This window comes from Macadamia integrifolia, chromosome 2, assembly GCF_013358625.1.
Source record: "Macadamia integrifolia cultivar HAES 741 chromosome 2, SCU_Mint_v3, whole genome shotgun sequence".
Taxonomy (NCBI): Eukaryota; Viridiplantae; Streptophyta; class Magnoliopsida; order Proteales; family Proteaceae; genus Macadamia; species Macadamia integrifolia.
The window spans coordinates 26,282,157-26,298,720 of NC_056558.1; the positions used below are offsets into that span (position 1 = coordinate 26,282,157).

The 16,564-nt window shown below is 40.3% G+C and overlaps 1 protein-coding gene across 4 annotated transcripts in view; it reads right to left on the reverse strand.

The window, feature by feature from the left end:
- The window catches only part of LOC122069984 (CSC1-like protein RXW8), a 132,943-nt gene that overhangs the window by 24,681 nt on the left and 91,698 nt on the right, over positions 1–16,564 (reverse strand). For all 4 annotated transcript variants that reach the window (XM_042634093.1, XM_042634088.1, XM_042634095.1 and 1 more), the window contains one exon: positions 14,193–14,375. In XM_042634093.1, the coding sequence (XP_042490027.1) occupies positions 14,193–14,375 (183 nt within the window). The remainder of the gene's footprint in view (positions 1–14,192; positions 14,376–16,564) is intronic.

Sequence of the window (16,564 nt, forward strand, 5' to 3'; positions counted from 1 at the left end):
GTGGACAGACACTTCATCAAGGAGAAGATGGACACCAGTTACATATGCACACCTTTTGTGAGGACTGAAAATCAGTTGGCTGATATCTTCATAAAGGGTCTTATTCATCATCAGTTCAGTTCTCTGCTGTTCAAGCTGGGAATGCATGATATTTATTCTCCAGCTTGAGGGGGAGTGTTAGAGATATCAGTTATGTTAGTCTAAGGGCAGTATTATAATTTATCTCATTATGTTTTATTTTTCTTTTCCTCCTTAGGGAGGTATGTGTAATTTCCCTCCTTAGGGAGGTTTATGTAATACCTTGTAACTATATTAGTAAAGGATATATTGGTGTAGGTGAGGTTATCTCTCACAATACACTATTCCAACATCCATCGATTCTCTCTCTTCTCCCTCTTCTACTTCTCCATCTTCTTCCTCATCTCACATCTCATTGTTCCTCTCCATTCACATATTTCAACTGTAAGTAGGTAGAAGCATTGTGCGCAATAGTGTGCGGTACACCAGATCATATGTAGCCGATGTGTGGCGTGCGTACAAATCAAAGTCACCAAGGATTTTGATGGGGTAGATCCTATGGACCTTATTTTAAAGGCGCCAATCTTATGGCCATTAAATGGCTCAGCTTTATGAAAAAGCTATCGAAAGTGGTCAGACTCATAAGCCATGCCAACCAATGGGCTGATGACAGCACACCTGATGGCATTGTCAGCTAACGTTAACGCTAACAGTGTTGTCAGCATGATGTCAGCCAGTCTCCCTAATCGTTCTGATCGAATGGCCATAGTTTAATAACCGTTGTTTAATCGTGTGGCCCAGATTAATTGCCTTACCTTTTTCATGATGAACGGCCAGGATTAATGGGGTGTTGCGCACGCCATCAATGCAGCCTATGCCACTCCTCCAAAGATTCCATTTCAGGTTATTTGGTTGCTCCAACTTCAAATGGTCGTATCTCCCTAACCAGAGACCAAATCCATCCATCTAAGTTCCTACTTCATTTTTTTATGCCGTACTCTATGGAAGCAAGAAATAAGGGTTTTGGTGAGTGTAAGGTTGTGATTTTTTAGAGAGAAGCTCCCCCCTCCATTAATGACCATTGAATGATCTTTAAAGCTTCAAGTGAGTGATGTGTGCTCTATTGAGGGCTGGTTTATGAGTAGTGATGTGTGCTCTATTAAAGGCTAGTATATGAGTTTTTGAGCTCCATTGATTGTGGTTTGATTCTAAACCAAGAGAGGAAGAAAGGGGAAGAGAAAAGAGCTTGAGGGTAGTTGTTGCTGCTTTAAAGAGCAAGAAGATAAGGGGAAGAGAGGGTGTGCGCACCTAGCTTTTTAATGGAGGTTCCCAGTCATCACAGGCAACTGGTTGTGAGATTTCCAAACCTTAGATTTACATTACATGTATGTATGATGAAATGTATGTATGCTTGGTTTGTTGTGGATGAATTGTATGCATGTAAGGTTAGTTTGTGGATGAACTGTATGCATGTTAGGTAGTTGTGGATGTACATGCTAGGCAGGGCTTAACTGTAGGGCATTGATATAAGCCCCAATTTACTGTATTCTTATATTGTGTGCTTAATGGGTGCTAAGCATTGGGAGTGGGTGCTCCCATGCAATGGGTACTACACATTATACCAGTACTGCAAGTGTCATCTCAGTTTCGGCTTGAGAAAATTAGGTGTGGGTGCAGTCAAAAGTAGTGTATTGAGTAGGTACGAAGATGCTCCCAATTGTGGGTGCAGTCAAAAGTAGTGCATTGAGTAGGTACGAAGCCATTATAGGCACTACTCCAGGGAAATAGGCAAATTGCCGAACCTCGTAAAACCCCTGTGTTGTTGGTGTGATTGTTGTTGAATTAAGGAAGTGCCTATGAGAGGCCGAGTGCGCATTACAACTGTGTGCGAACAGGGATAGGTGTATCAGGTTTTGCTTCTTCAGCTATTGGACAGGTTTTTTGGGATTGGAATTGGACTCACTGATTCACCCTCCCTCTAAGTGACTACTGGGTTACAACATAACCAAGAGACAAAGAAAGGGAAAAAGAGAACATATACAATGGAGAGAAAGAGAGTGAGAATAGAGCAGCGAGGGAACTTGCGAATTGTTTCTCACTCACTCTTCCTTTATTAAATAACCAATAGGAAATCAGAAATACAATCTGATAAGGACTCCTAGACTAATAGGAAACTAAAACAGAATCTAATTAATTAGATTCAATAACCTAGTCCATGCAGTTATGGGGTTAGTATGGGCCCGCGGGACTAGTCAAGCCAAAGGCCTACAAAACCGTCATTAGCAAAAAAAATGATCTCCCTCACGAACATCGTGAGAACTTCTTACTTATCCAACAGTAAGCAAATAGAGACCATGACCACAATAGAGGGTCCAATAGATGAAGTAGGGAGAGAAGATTGAGTAGTCAAAGTTGTTGGAGAACTGTCAAGCAAGTATAACCCCCAACTGCTTTACCACTGTGATGCGGAACCAGGGTTTAAAAAAACCCTGTTTGGTTCGCTTAATAGGCCCACCCAAATAAGAGAACTCAATAATCAAGATGCAATGGTAGTATTGTAAATAAACTGAAGTTATAAAGAGTGTGGCAGAGTTGTAAATAACCAGAGTAATTAACAAGCCACTTGGGAGATGGGCCCTAAAGGGAATAGTAATTATTTGATGGGGAAAAACTAGGAAACAAAATAAAAAGATGGGATATGAGAAAATTAGAGGCAAAGAGAAGGATATAATAGGAAATCAGAATAAAAGGGAAATAAATTGCAAACTCACGATTCTTCTTCAACCTTGCATCAGAACCAGAAATAAGGTAGAGACCATTGGATTCAAGGAGGAAAAACCCCCTTGTAAGAGCTCAGATCGATATGAAATTTGGGATGATGGGTCGCAACTCACAGCCCTACTAAAAACAACACATAAAGTCTCCTCAGAAAACAAGCAAACTAGAAGTTCTAGAGGTCTGGAACTGAGCTTTACGGTGAGGTTATGTTCCAGACCTGCAACTGAATTTCTATCTTTGATGAGAAGGATTTCTGGAACAAGGGTTTGGGTCTCTTTGGGAAGAGCAACCTTGGCACAAAGCTTCAGTTCCAGAAGATCAAAGGTGAGGGAGATCGATCTACCTGTTTGGTGCTGCAACTATCGCCCAGAAATGGGTTCGACCGGCAAGAGAGAGAATGATAAGAAGGAGAAGAAGAACTGAGGAAGAAGAAGGAGAAGAAAGAAAGGGAAGTCACAGAAAGCCACAGCCATGCAGGCTCTCAAAATTATTCCATTCAAACTTCATATTCTAAATCTAAATTGCTCCATCGATTACATGTCTAAAACAAAGAAAAATCAAAACAATTAATAGAAACTACTTGAAAATTAGAAACTAACTAATTCCAAAAGAATCTACTTCTAAGGCAAAAGAGAATCAAATACTCTAAGAATGCTTCCCTAATTGGTGGAGCTCATAAGATCAGTTCTCCAAGCCTCTAATATCTATTGGTATGGTATTTATGGGCTCTCCGCTTTCAGCATCTCTAAGATTGAGTCCCTTATGGCTGGTTTTCTTTGGAAAGGCTCGGACTCCACCAAATTCCTTCGTCCTTTGAGGTGGGCAGGAGTATGTCTCCCAAAATCTGAGGGTGGTCTTGGTTTTAGACGTATAACGGATGTTAACACTGCAGGTATTACTAAGCTGATTTGGAAGCTGGTCACAAAAAAGAAAAGTATCTGGATTGACTGGGTGTACTCGGGGACTCTTCCGCTCAGACTCCATTTGGATAGCCACCTCTCCATTTGATGCTTCTTATGTTTGGCGGATGACCTTGTCTCTCAGATCAAAAGGTTATGGGGACCATCTCTACCCAGATTGTAGATGGTACTTCCACCGCTCTTTGGCTTGACCATTGGCATCCCATGGGAATCCTTCTCCACGTTGTATGTGCCAAAGCCATTTACAGTTTGGGGCTTTCGAAGCACTCCGCGGTTGCAAATATCATGTGCTAGGGTTCTTGGTCTCCTCCTGCCACTAATTCTCCCCAGCTCACAGCTGCCTGGAACTCCTTACCCCCATTATTAGTTCTCATCAAAGGGGTGACTATCCTATCTGGGATTATGTTAGAACCAGGGGGATCTTCTCTTCTTGGCACAGGGTATTTGGTTCAAGCACTATATCCCTCGTCATAGCTTCACTGTCTGGCGGGCCCTTTCTGACTGCCTCCCAATGCAATCTTTCCTCATTCACTATTAGATTTTGGTCTCTCCCTTGTGCGTTGTTTGTGGTGCCTAGCAGAAAGACATAAATCACTTGTTCTTCGACCGTCCCCGTTCTGCCTCTCTATGGAAAGGTGTCCTTGTAAGGTGCTGGCCTAGAAGTAGCAGGATTCCCCCCCTTCACAGGTAATGGATTTGGATTGACATGACTTTCGCCGGGTCTCTTAAGGGATTGTTCTTTGCTTCTCTCCCTTCTGGGAGCTGTTGTATCTATTCTCTTTTTTTTTTTTTTTTTTTTTCCCCCTTTAGTAAATGAACTTTTTATTCAAAAAAAAAAAAAAAAAAAATTATCAACTACCAACCCTTGCCAAACCAGAATATCAGTTTGGGTTGGTTGTGTCTTGGCTAAGTCCTCCATAGTGGGTTAATTCGGTCCAGCCAAGCCAAGGCATCTGCATCAGCTCGCCTCCTTTGAAAGGGTAGTATAGTAATTTTTCATGTTTTATTTTCCTTTCCTCCTTAGGGAGGTATATGTAATTTCCCTCCTTAGGGAGGTATGTGTAATATCTTATAAATATAGTAGTGAAGTAATATGTAGGTTTAGTGAGACTTTACTCACAATACACATCATTCAAACATACCACCGCCTCTTCTTATTCTTCTTCTTCTTCTTCTTCTTCTTCTTCTTTAACTCTCATCTCATTCTTCCTCATCTACATATTCTAACTTGGTATCAGAGCACCTAAGCTTGGTTCGAGAGTCGAGCTACTAGTCTCCTCCCTTCTTCTCCTCTTTGGAACCCTAGGTTACAAAGGGGTTCCAAGGAAAGGGACTTCTATGTGAGAAGCTTGTAGAAACCTTCTAAGAGGCATACAAGGAGACCATGGGGACACCAAAAGGGTTTTTTTCCTTTGAAGAAAGAGACATTTGAAGGCTGCAAAAAGCAAAACCAGGCCTAGGTAAGGGTACCACCAGCCCTGGACCTTTTTTTCTTTTTCTCTCTCATCTGATAAGCTTTGGAGCTGAAACCAGGCCCATTTGGATCACCCTAGGGTGTATTCTCACCCCTCTAAGTCTTGTTGCAAGCCTCCTTGAGTTGAGGCTATACAACTCAATTTTTTTATGCTCACAGGGTAACGCCAGCCCTTTTTTTTGCCCTTTTTTACTCTGAAATATGGCTGTGATGCTTCCGACTGCTATGTGGCTGTGAGATTTAATGTTTTTTAGGGATGCTGTGCTCCCATGTGGATGTTATGACCCTACCCCTTGAAGAAGGTAGATGGTATGAATCCCCTTTTTTTTTTTTTTTTTTTTTAAGTGTTTCCTTAGTTTGGCTGCTGGAATTGTTTTTATTTGGTTCAAGAAAAAAAATTGGGTAGAGTGTGTACTCCCCATTGTGTTTGTGACTCCTCATCCACAACATGTCTGAAGATAGTGGATTTGGAGCTCTCTTTGGTGATGTTTTAGCCAGTGTATCAAGTGGTGTTCCTCCTACTGCTATGGTTTTTGATAACCCACATATTCATATCTCTATTGTGAAGTTGGACAACACCAACTATTTGGATCAGGCTCATTCTGTGAAGCTTTCCTTGCGGAGTAGGGGAAAGCTAGGGTATGTTATAGGTACCATTAAGGCTCCTAAACCAGATGACCCGACATATCCAAAGTGGGAGATTGAAAACTCCACTGTTATGACATAGCTGATTTTTTCCATGAAACCTGAGATTGGAAGAAGGTTTATGAGGAAAGAAACTGTCAAGGATATTTAAGACAGTGTTACTAAAACTTTTGACCATGTGGGTGACTCGACCAAAGTTTATCAATTACTCCAGAAGGTCTTTGGCATCAAGCAAGGGGATAGGACCATCTCTGAGTACTACAACACTGTCATTAGTCTCTGGGAGGAGTATGAACACTACAAGGACCCCCAACTGTGCAATCTTAAGGATGAAGCTAAGGTGTACCGGACACTTGAGAAGGGGAACGGGTTCTTATTTTGCTTGGTGGGTTGAATCCCGAGTATGAGCCGATCCAGATATAGATATTGGGCTAGTCTCTACTTCCTTCCCTTGATGAAGTGTGTAGCTATTTGTAGAGTGAGGAGACCAGGAGGTGGCCATGGAACATGTTCCTTCCCTTGAGCGGTCAGGTCTTATTACTAGCTCTCAACGAGATTGGTGTGGTGGTGGCCGAGGCCAAGGCCCACCCCATGGGGAACTAGGGATGGCAGACGCTATGATCATTGTGGGAAGTCTAGACATACCAAAGAGGCAAAGAGAGATGTTGGGTTCTTCATAGTCGACCTTCTGGCATACGTGGTGGTACTAGTGGTGCTCATGGTGGACGTAGTGGGGGAGCTAGAGCCCACAGTAATGAGTCTGAGCATACTACTACAGGGTCTGCTCCTAGCTCACAGTTAGAGCACAGTCCCCTTACTAGGGAGGATATTGCAGCATTCCGAAGGGTCATGTCTCAACTAGGAAGCTCGACATCTTCTTCACTTACTTTGCCAGAGTCCTCAGCTTCCTCCTTGCAGGTCTCATCATCTGCCCCTTTCACAACTCAATCTTGGGTTATTGATTCTGGTGCTACAGATCATATGACTAGTACGCCCCATTATTATGATACGTACTCTATTTGCTCTGGTAAAGATAAGGTCAGGGCAGCCGATGGCTCCCTTTCCTTCATTTCTGGTAAAGGTAGCGTTCCTATTACTTCTTCCATTTCACTTGATTCTGTTCTTCATATTCCTGCCCTTACCCGTAATCTCTTATCTGTGAGTCACCTGACAAAATCCTTAAACTGTTGTGTCACTTTTTTTCCTTCTAATTTTCTCTTTCAGGATTTGGTGACGAAGAGGATTATTGGCTGTGGGCGAGAGGAGAAAGGACTCTACCTACTTAAACCTCAATCACCTTTTTAGGTTACAACTTAGTCTTATGTGTGTGGACGTACTGATAACAGTTCTATGGATTATATGATGTTGTGGCATCAACGTTTAGGACATTCATCTTTTGTTGTTATGAGGAAACAATTACCTCATTTATTTACTTCTTTTCCTAGTTCCTATGTCTTTCATTGTGAACCATGTATTTTTACCAAACATTGCCGTTCTTTTTATCCTTATCATGGAAATAAATCTACTGTTCCTTTTCATATTGTGCACTCTGATGTTTGGGGGCCTTCTACTACTACTTCTTTACTTGGTTTTCGTTACTTTGTTTTTTTTGTTGATGATTTTTCCTGTGCTACTTGGACTGTTCTGATGAAGCACAAGAGTGATGTGTATGATGCCTTTAAAATTTTTTATCATATGGTATGTACACAGTTTGACACCAAAATTAAAATTGTTCGTTCTGACAAAGGGGGGGAGTATATATATGGTGGTCTTCCAAGACTTTTTTACTGGTTATGGCATTATCCATCAGCTAGCTTATGTTGACACACCCCAACAAAATGGGGTAGTTGACAGGAAAAACTACCATTTGTTGGAGGACAGTACGAGTCTCCTCTTTGGCATGCATATTCCTAAAACTTTTTGGTTTGATGGTCTCCTTACTACTACTTATTTGATCAACCATATGCCAACACAACTCCTTGGCCCCAACACTCCCTTGGACACCTTGTCCCGTCAGTCTTCCTCTTTCTTTCTTCCCCCCAAAGTGTTTGGGTGTATCTGTTATGTCCATGTTAATAAGTCTTCTCGGGCTAAACTGGACCCCAATGCTCTTAAGTGTATCTTTATTAGCTATTCCTCCACTACCAAAGGATATAAGTGCCATCACCCTTCTTCCAGACGAAGGCTTCTCTCTAAAGATGTCACATTCCTCGAGTCTGCACCTTTTTTTGCTCCTCATCAGTATCCTTTTCAGAGGGAGCATAATGGAAGTGAAAAGGCCATTGATGAGATCCCTTTCTTGACCCGTTGCCTATCTCTCCTTTTATGCTTGACATTGGGAAACACAAAGAGGTGGATTTTATTGATGTTGGTGATCATTCAAGAGGTGGTTCAGGTTTAGGTAATGAAAAGGTGACCATTGTGTACATAAGGAGGAACAAAAAGACCTGCCAAGAGTCCTCTTTGAATCCAACTCCTGAGATCCACCCTCCTCAGTCAGGTAATATTCTTCCTTCCCCATCAGAGTTAGATCTTCCTATTGCTATTAGAAGGGAAAGAGAGCTTGTACTAATCCTATAGCCCAGTTTGTTTCCTATGACTCTCTCTCCCTTATAGGTGTTGCATTTACTATCGCACTCTCATCTGCTTCTATTCCCAGGAATGTTTCTGAAGCTATGTCTGACCCTAAGTGGAAGCAAGCCATGACAGAGGAAATGATGGCCTTGGAAAAAAATTTTACCTGGAAATTGGTTGACCTTCCAAGGGAGAGAACTCCAGTTGGATGCAGGTGGGTCTACACAATCAAGTACCGGTCAGATGATACTATTGAGAGGTATAACACAAGGCTGGTGGAAAAAAGGATATAGTCAAGTGTATGGGATTGACTATGAGAAGGCATTTGCTCCTGTGGCTAAGCATAACACTATAAGGGTCCTTCTATCTCTAGCAGTGAATAAGGATTGGCCATTGTATCAATTAGATATGAAGAATGCCTTCCTCCATGGTGACTTAGAAGAGGAGGTGTATATGCAAACTCCTCCTGGCTTTAAGTTCCCTTCAGCTGTAGGAAAGGTGTCTTCTCAAGAAGGCTTTGTATGGTCTTAAGCAATCTCTGAAGGCCTGGTTTGAAAGGTTTAAATAGGCTATTCTGAAAAATGGCTATTCCCAAAGTCAGGTTGACCACACTTTGTTCACTAAGCGTGGTAATGGCACCATTACAGCCTTGATTGTCTATGTTGATGACATTATGGTAACAGGTGATGACAGAGATGAGATAGCCAAGCTAAAGACCTATTTATCCCAATAGTTTGAAATCAAAGATTTAGGGCCCTTAAAGTACTTCCTGGGGATTGAAGTGTCCAGATCCAAGAAAGGGCATATATCCTAGATCTATTAAAAGAAACAGGAATGTTAGGCTGCAAAGCTACAAGTTCTCTTATTGAGCAAAATCATAAGTTGGGGGAAGATGCTAGCCCTTCTCTTGTTGATGTAGGGAAATATCAAAGGCTGGTTGGGAAGCTTATCTATTTGTCCTTGACTCGTCCAGATATTACTTATGCAGTGGGGGTGGTGAGTCAGTTTATGTATGATCCCAAGAGTGGGCACTTGGATGCGGTTTACCGAATTCTTAGGTGCTTGAAGTCCTCTCCAGGAAAAAAGACTACTTTTTGCCAAGCATAGCCACATGAGGATCAAAGGCTTTATTGATGAAGATTGGGCTGGGTTATTCTCTGATACGAGATCCACATCAGGTTATTGCACATTTGTAGGTGGAAAACTAGTTATATGGCGGAGCAAGAAACAATCTGTGGTGGCTCGATCTAGTGCAGAGGCAAAATTTAGAGCCATGGCTCATGCAGTGTGTGAGCTTCTTTGGTTGAGAAGGCTAGTCCAAGAGTTGGGATTTGATACTAAGGCACCTATGAGGCTTTATTGTGACAATAAGGTTGCCATAAGTATAGCCCACAACCCTGTGCAACATGACATGACAAAGCACATAGAGGTGGACAGACACTTCATTAAAGAAAAGATTGACATTGGTTACATATGCACTCCTTTTATGAGGATTAGAGATCAGCTGACTGATATCTTCACAAAAGGTCTTCTTCATCATCAGTTCAGTTCTTTGCTATCCAAGCTGGGAATGCATGATACTTATTCTCCAGCTTGAGGGGGGAGTGTTAGAGATATTAGTTATATTTCTGTAAGGGTAGTTTAGTAATTTGTTATGTTTTATTTTCCTTTTCTCCTTGGGGAGGTATATGTAATTTCCCTCCTTATGGAGGTATGTGTAATATCTTGTAAATATAGTAGTGAAGTAATATGTAGGTTTTAGTGAGACTTTACTCACAATACACATCATTCAAACATACCATCGCCTCTTCTTCTTCAACTCTCATCTCATTCTTCCTCATCTACATATTCCAACTGTTCGACCAGCAATAGAGAGAATGCTAAGAAGGAGAAGAAGAACAGAGGAAGAACAAGAAGAAAGGAAGGGAAGTCACAGAAAGCCATAGTCACACAGGCTCTCAAAATTATTCCACTCAAACTTCATATTCTAAATCTGAATTGCTCCATCGATTACATGTCTAATATAAAGGAAAATCAAAACAATTAATAGAAACTACTATAAAATTAGAAACTGACTAGTTCCAAAAGAACCTACTTCTAAAACAAAAGAGAATCAAATATCCTAAGATTGATTCCTTAATTATCAACTACCAATCCTTGCCAGACCAGAATATTGGTTTGGGTTGGTTGTGTCGGTTGTCTTAGCTTAGGCCTCCATAATGGGTCAGTTAGGTCCAGCCAAGCCAAGGCATCTGCATCACACTACCAATCGTAGGTCCCGTTACCAAGTCCTGAAAGAGACAATTAGTGGGAAAAAGGATACTTTGCAATTTAGATCCCTAGTAAGACAACCAATAGAAAGAAGAATAGTTGAAAAATTAGGGACATGTAACACAAAGGAAAGGGACAACATGGCAGTGCATTTGATGGAACCCTTTCCAGAGACAGAAAAGAGAGAACCATCAGCAACTTAAACTTTACTGTTATCTAACAAAGGGAAATAGTCAACAAATTGGTTGAGCATGGATCGAAAACTCGGCAATATCTCGCCAAAATCTAGGATATTTTGGTGCTTTTTTACCAAAACAAAATTTCATATGAAAGACAAAAGGACACAATTTCGGTCATTTCGCTGAAATTCCAATCATTGTCTTGAAATTTCGCTCATTTTTCTAATTTTGGCCATTACCCCTTAAAATGGACAAGTGAAACACATGGAAAAAGTGCATTATTTCAGCGAAGTTTCAGTGTTTTGGTGGTTTCAAATTAAAATGAAATTATTGATCCTTGGTTATAAGACCCAGTCATATAGTCAGTGGCAAATGGATACAATCGAGGCACAATGAGCATCGAAAGAAATACCTGGCTGATTAGGATTGGGATCATATAGAACTGGAAGGGATGCAGTTGAGGCAGCAGAGGGCATGGATGAAGAGGATAAAGAGTCAAGCTTGGTCATCAAACGACAAAGGGTCTATAACTCCTTCTGAGATAGTGATGGATCGGTTGGTACATCATCAAAAGTACTGTGATTAGCAACGGCTTGATTGGATCGACCTTGTCCACGGCCTCGAGTATTAGTAGGCCATCCATGTAATTTCTGGTAAAATTCTTGGTACGGCGTTCCTCCCCATAGTAATCGCACTTCACGTGATTTTTATCAGATACAGATCAATCAATGTTACGGGAAGAGTCTCCATGAGAATATATACCTGAGCTAGAGTATAGGGTTGATAGGTCCTAAGATACAGGAAGAAGCATGGCAATGAAGCGAGTATCCTCTGATTGTACTATGGTATAAGCTTGCTGAAGGGCCAGAAAGGGAACATGATTAAGGAATAAGCCCGAATCTTATCAAACTCAACATTAAGGCCAGCAAGGAAATCATAGACTTAGAGCTTGTCCTCCCTCTTCTTGAACGCAACTGCATCTGTTGTATAAGTAGCAGCAAAATCTTCATAGAAATCTACCTCTTGCCACATACCCCATAATGTCGAATAATACTAGGATAGAGACAACTCCTTTTGTTTGGTCTCATAGATATTCTTTCGCAGTTCATAACATTGTGCATCATTGCCAACCTGAGAATAAGTATCTTTGGGAGTTTTCTTTTTCTTGGTTGCAATGTAAAGCATAAGATAGCCATGGGCTATCGTAGGATCCATAGAGTTAATAAGGAAGTTGTTTGTATCCCATTTCTTCTGAGTAAAATCAATAATAGTAGGCTTGATGGTTTCCCTTGTAAGGTAGCCAAAGTAGCCATGGGAACCAATGGCAAGGAAGCACGAACGAGTCCACATCAGGTAACTACTCCCATCTAGTCTAATGGAGCTGATAAGGAATAAAGGAAAGATAAGATGACTAACTCCTTTATGTCCAGCAGACGTGATTGTAACTTTTTAGTAGATATAAGTCTTAAACAAACGGACCTTAGAACATGCAAAAATAACTGAAATCTTCAAGCCTTACGTACCAGACTCAGAGATAACACATCAAGAACCAAAACAACCTAAGAGGAGAATTAGATCATCTTAGAGAGTAATAGGCCCTCGGTGGGATAATCGCACCATCGAGGGAAAGGTGAAGATAGCAGCTGTCGGTTAGAGAGAGAGAGAGAGAGAGAGACTAGTGTTCAGGCATTAGGGTTAGGATCTCGATGTTGATCCTTGCTCTGATACCACGTTGATTTAGTGAATTAGGCTTCTATCAAAAAGACAACAAGCCCTCTTTATTTATAATAAGGGAGAGGACATTCTAGTATAGGTACAAGCATGGTTTAAACTATCGGTATGTATCGTACCGTATTGGCCGATACGTATTTGTATAAGTCCTTACCGGTATGATACTACTGATACGATACATGAAATTTTTATATCTTTTTGTATCGATATGTATCCTACGATACATACCAATACGGACAGATACACCACCGATCCACACCAATATAATACGATATGCACCGATACGTACCGATACTCTATGAAAAATTAAAAATTGAGGTGAAATGTATATTTTAATATGTATTGGTACGGTACGATACATACCGATATGGTGTGCTACGGTCATATAATGGCCAAGACGGGTCATTTTAAAAAAAAAAAAAAAAAAAAAAAAAGACCTTTTGTGGGGGTTTTGTTCCAAGTTGTTGCCAACCATTTTTTCTTTCTAACTAAAGTGGAAATCAAGGTTGCAAACAAGGATTTTACATTTATGGGACAACTACAAACCTTGGATTCTTAGTGCAATACTCTTAATTTAGTGTTTATGCATAATACATGTTATATATAACTATTTTTAACTATTTTTTTTACGCTGAAGTGTATAAAAGTGTTTCATATCCATTTATGTGTATCTTTAATGTATCTTAACATATCTCTGATATGATACCCTCTGATATGTATCTTAATTTTGGCCAGCCAATATGGCAACCGATACCGATACTTAAATTCTTGGGTACAAGGACTTAATAAAATACCCCTATGACTAAAATATCCCTTGAACCCATATTACAACAAAAATCTAGTCCAAGAAAGGGATTGCTATATACCAAACATAATGAATTGAATATTGAAGCCTTCATTAATGTAGATTGGGCTGGTTCATTTGCCGATAGGGATCTACATCAGGATAATGTACTTTTGTTGGTGGAAACTTGGCCACGTGGAGAAGTAAAAAAGCAATATGGTATCGCAATATCAAATGCAGAAGCAGAATTTAGAGCCATGGCTCATGGTGTCTATGAGCTTCTATGTTTGAAGTAGTTAGTCCAGGAGTTGAGGTTTGAAATTCATGGTCACATTAGATTATATTTGACGACAAGGTTGCCATCAGCTCACAAACCTGTACAACATGATTGCACAAAGCACATTGAAGTTGATCGCCACTTTACAAAGGAGAAGATTGACTCCAAATGTATTTGCACACCCTTTGTGAAGACAGGAGATCAGTTTGCTGACTTGTTAACTATACAGTTCCATTATCCTTGGGCAAGTTGGGTATGCTTGATATCTACTCCCTAGCTTGAGGGGTGGTGTTAGAATTATGGTTGTATGGGTATTTTTGGGTGTGCCTTATAATCATATGTAGTAGGATGTAATATACGTGAGGGCTCTCATGTAATTTATAGGCTTTAAGTCAATGGCAATATAGAGTATAGTGGAGTGGATTCCTCTCTCTCTCTCTCTCTCTCTCTAATCATAAAATCACATGCTAGAAATGCTAAATGATAACAATAGAAAGGACCGACGGACTTAGTTAACATAATTCATATGGGAGGAAACAACCTTATCTTTTATACTTGAACCCAAATCTTCAAGGTTAGGTTTCACAGGTTCACAAGGTAGCATCTTGAAAGAATTTATTGTTCCGCCACAAAGACCACATGTAAAAAGACTTGGCTGAATACTCTGCCCCACGGAGTTTGACCCATAATGGTGAAGCATCTTATACATCTTCTCTGCATCACTCTACAAACAAGGAATGTAAAACACCATGAATAAAATAGGTTAGTCACAAGCAGGAAATAGAAAGGAATAAATAAGGTCCTAAAACAATCACATATCAAACAATTCAAACTACTTCAATATATCTATTAAAGGAATTATGGTGAACTGCAACTATCTATCTCCACCAAACACGTTGATACACTTTATTCGTCATCATAATCATCCAAACCTGTCCTATCCCAACTAAATAAACAATTAGTCAAAATCAATGTCTCATAAAAGAAACAATTTATTGATAAAGAATGAATGGATATAAGAAATTGATACAAGGTGAACAGAACAGATACCTGGATCAGCCATAACTAACATAGAAATCTACTGAGAGACCATTTTACACCTAATAATACCCCAAAACAAACCACAGCTTCATGAGGCCTTTTTTAGTTGGTCATCAGCCATCTTGTTGGTGCATCTTGGGTCCCACAGGAATGAGCAATTCAAATGAAAATTCTCTCTAATGTCTTTATTGAAATGGGAAAGTTTCCACTTCCCCAAGGAAAAATCATTCATCCAATTGCATTCTCTGGATCTTTTCTATAATAGATGATCAAAGCCATTGTTGATGTATACAAGCCCCATCTTCAATGAAAGTAACTCTGACCAGCTGGAGAAGCCCCTTCCCTACCCCTAGAAATGGAACTGAATATGCACTCAAATACCTTTTTTGAGAAAAGGGAGGAACATTTAGTTACCTACAAAAGTGGGCAGCACGCAAGTCAAATTGATTTCTTCCTGATGAGAAGATCTGATAGAATGTTAGGTAAAGATTGTAAGGTTATACCTGGAGAGAGCCTAACTGCTCAACATCGTCTGTTGATCTTGGATATGTACCTAGGTAAGAGGAAATGCAAGAAGACACAACAGATATGTCCTAAGATAAAATGGGGGCAATTACAAGGAGCGCTCCTAAAATCTTTTACTGATCTAGTGGTGCCACAGGGAGAGTGGGATATTTACAGAGATGTTAATGAGATGTGGACTGAGATGATGACCTGTATTAAGAATGTGGCTAAAGAAGTTCCAGGGGTATCCAAGGGAGGGTGCCGAACTCCTCGAGACGTGGTGGTGGGATGAGGAGATCCAGACTGCCATTAAATCTAAGAAAGACTGTTTTAAGACTTGGCAAAGGACCAAAGAGGTAGAGGATAAACTAAGATATTACTCAGCCAGGAAGGAAGCTAAGAAGACTGTGGGGAAAGCAAGGACAAACAAGTACGATAACCTATATGATAACCTTAATACAAGAGAAGGAGAAAAAAAATTTTATAGAATAGCCAAAATAAGGGAAAGGATGAGTAGAGATATTGACCATATTCGGTGCATTAAAAGTGATGATGGTAGAGTACTTGTACGGAATGAGGACATTATGAAAAGATGGGATGATTATTTTTGCAACCTATTAAACGAAGAGATCGTGACTGATAGGATGGACCCAGAAGTAGTGTGGGAGAGATTTCAAGTTAACCCTCCTCATGGACATCTACAACATGTTGATGTGATTGAAGTTAAAGAAGCCCTACGAAAGATGAAAGCAGGTAGATTACCAGGCCCATATAAGATCCCAATTGAAGTATGGAAGAGCCTAGAAGTACTGGGAGTATCATGGCTAACCAAGCTGTTTAACAAGATCTTGAGTACCAAGAGAATGCCGGATGATTGAAGGAGAAGCATTATGGTTCCTATTTATAAAAACAAAGGTGATATCCAGAACTGCTATAGAGGCATAAAACTAATGAGTCACACCATGAAACTTTGGGAAAAGGTTATTGAAGCCCACCTCAGAGGAGAAACTACAGTAACGGAGAACCAATTTGGTTTTATGCTAAGGAGATGCACAACATAAGCTATTTACCTTCTAAGAAGACTTATAGAAGTATTTAGAGCTCATAAAAAGGACCTCCATGTGGTCTTTATTGACTTAGAGAAAACGTATGACAGAGTACCTAGAGATCTCATTTGACATGTCTTAGGGAAGATAAGGAGTTCATTAAATTATGTGGATGTAATTAAGAACATGTATGAGGGAGTGGTGACGAGTGTCAAAACAACAAAAGGCCGAAGTAACGAGTTCCTAATTACAATTGGGTTACACCAAGGATCAGCCTTGAGCCCTTATCTATTTGCTCTCATCATGGATGATCTGACCAGGC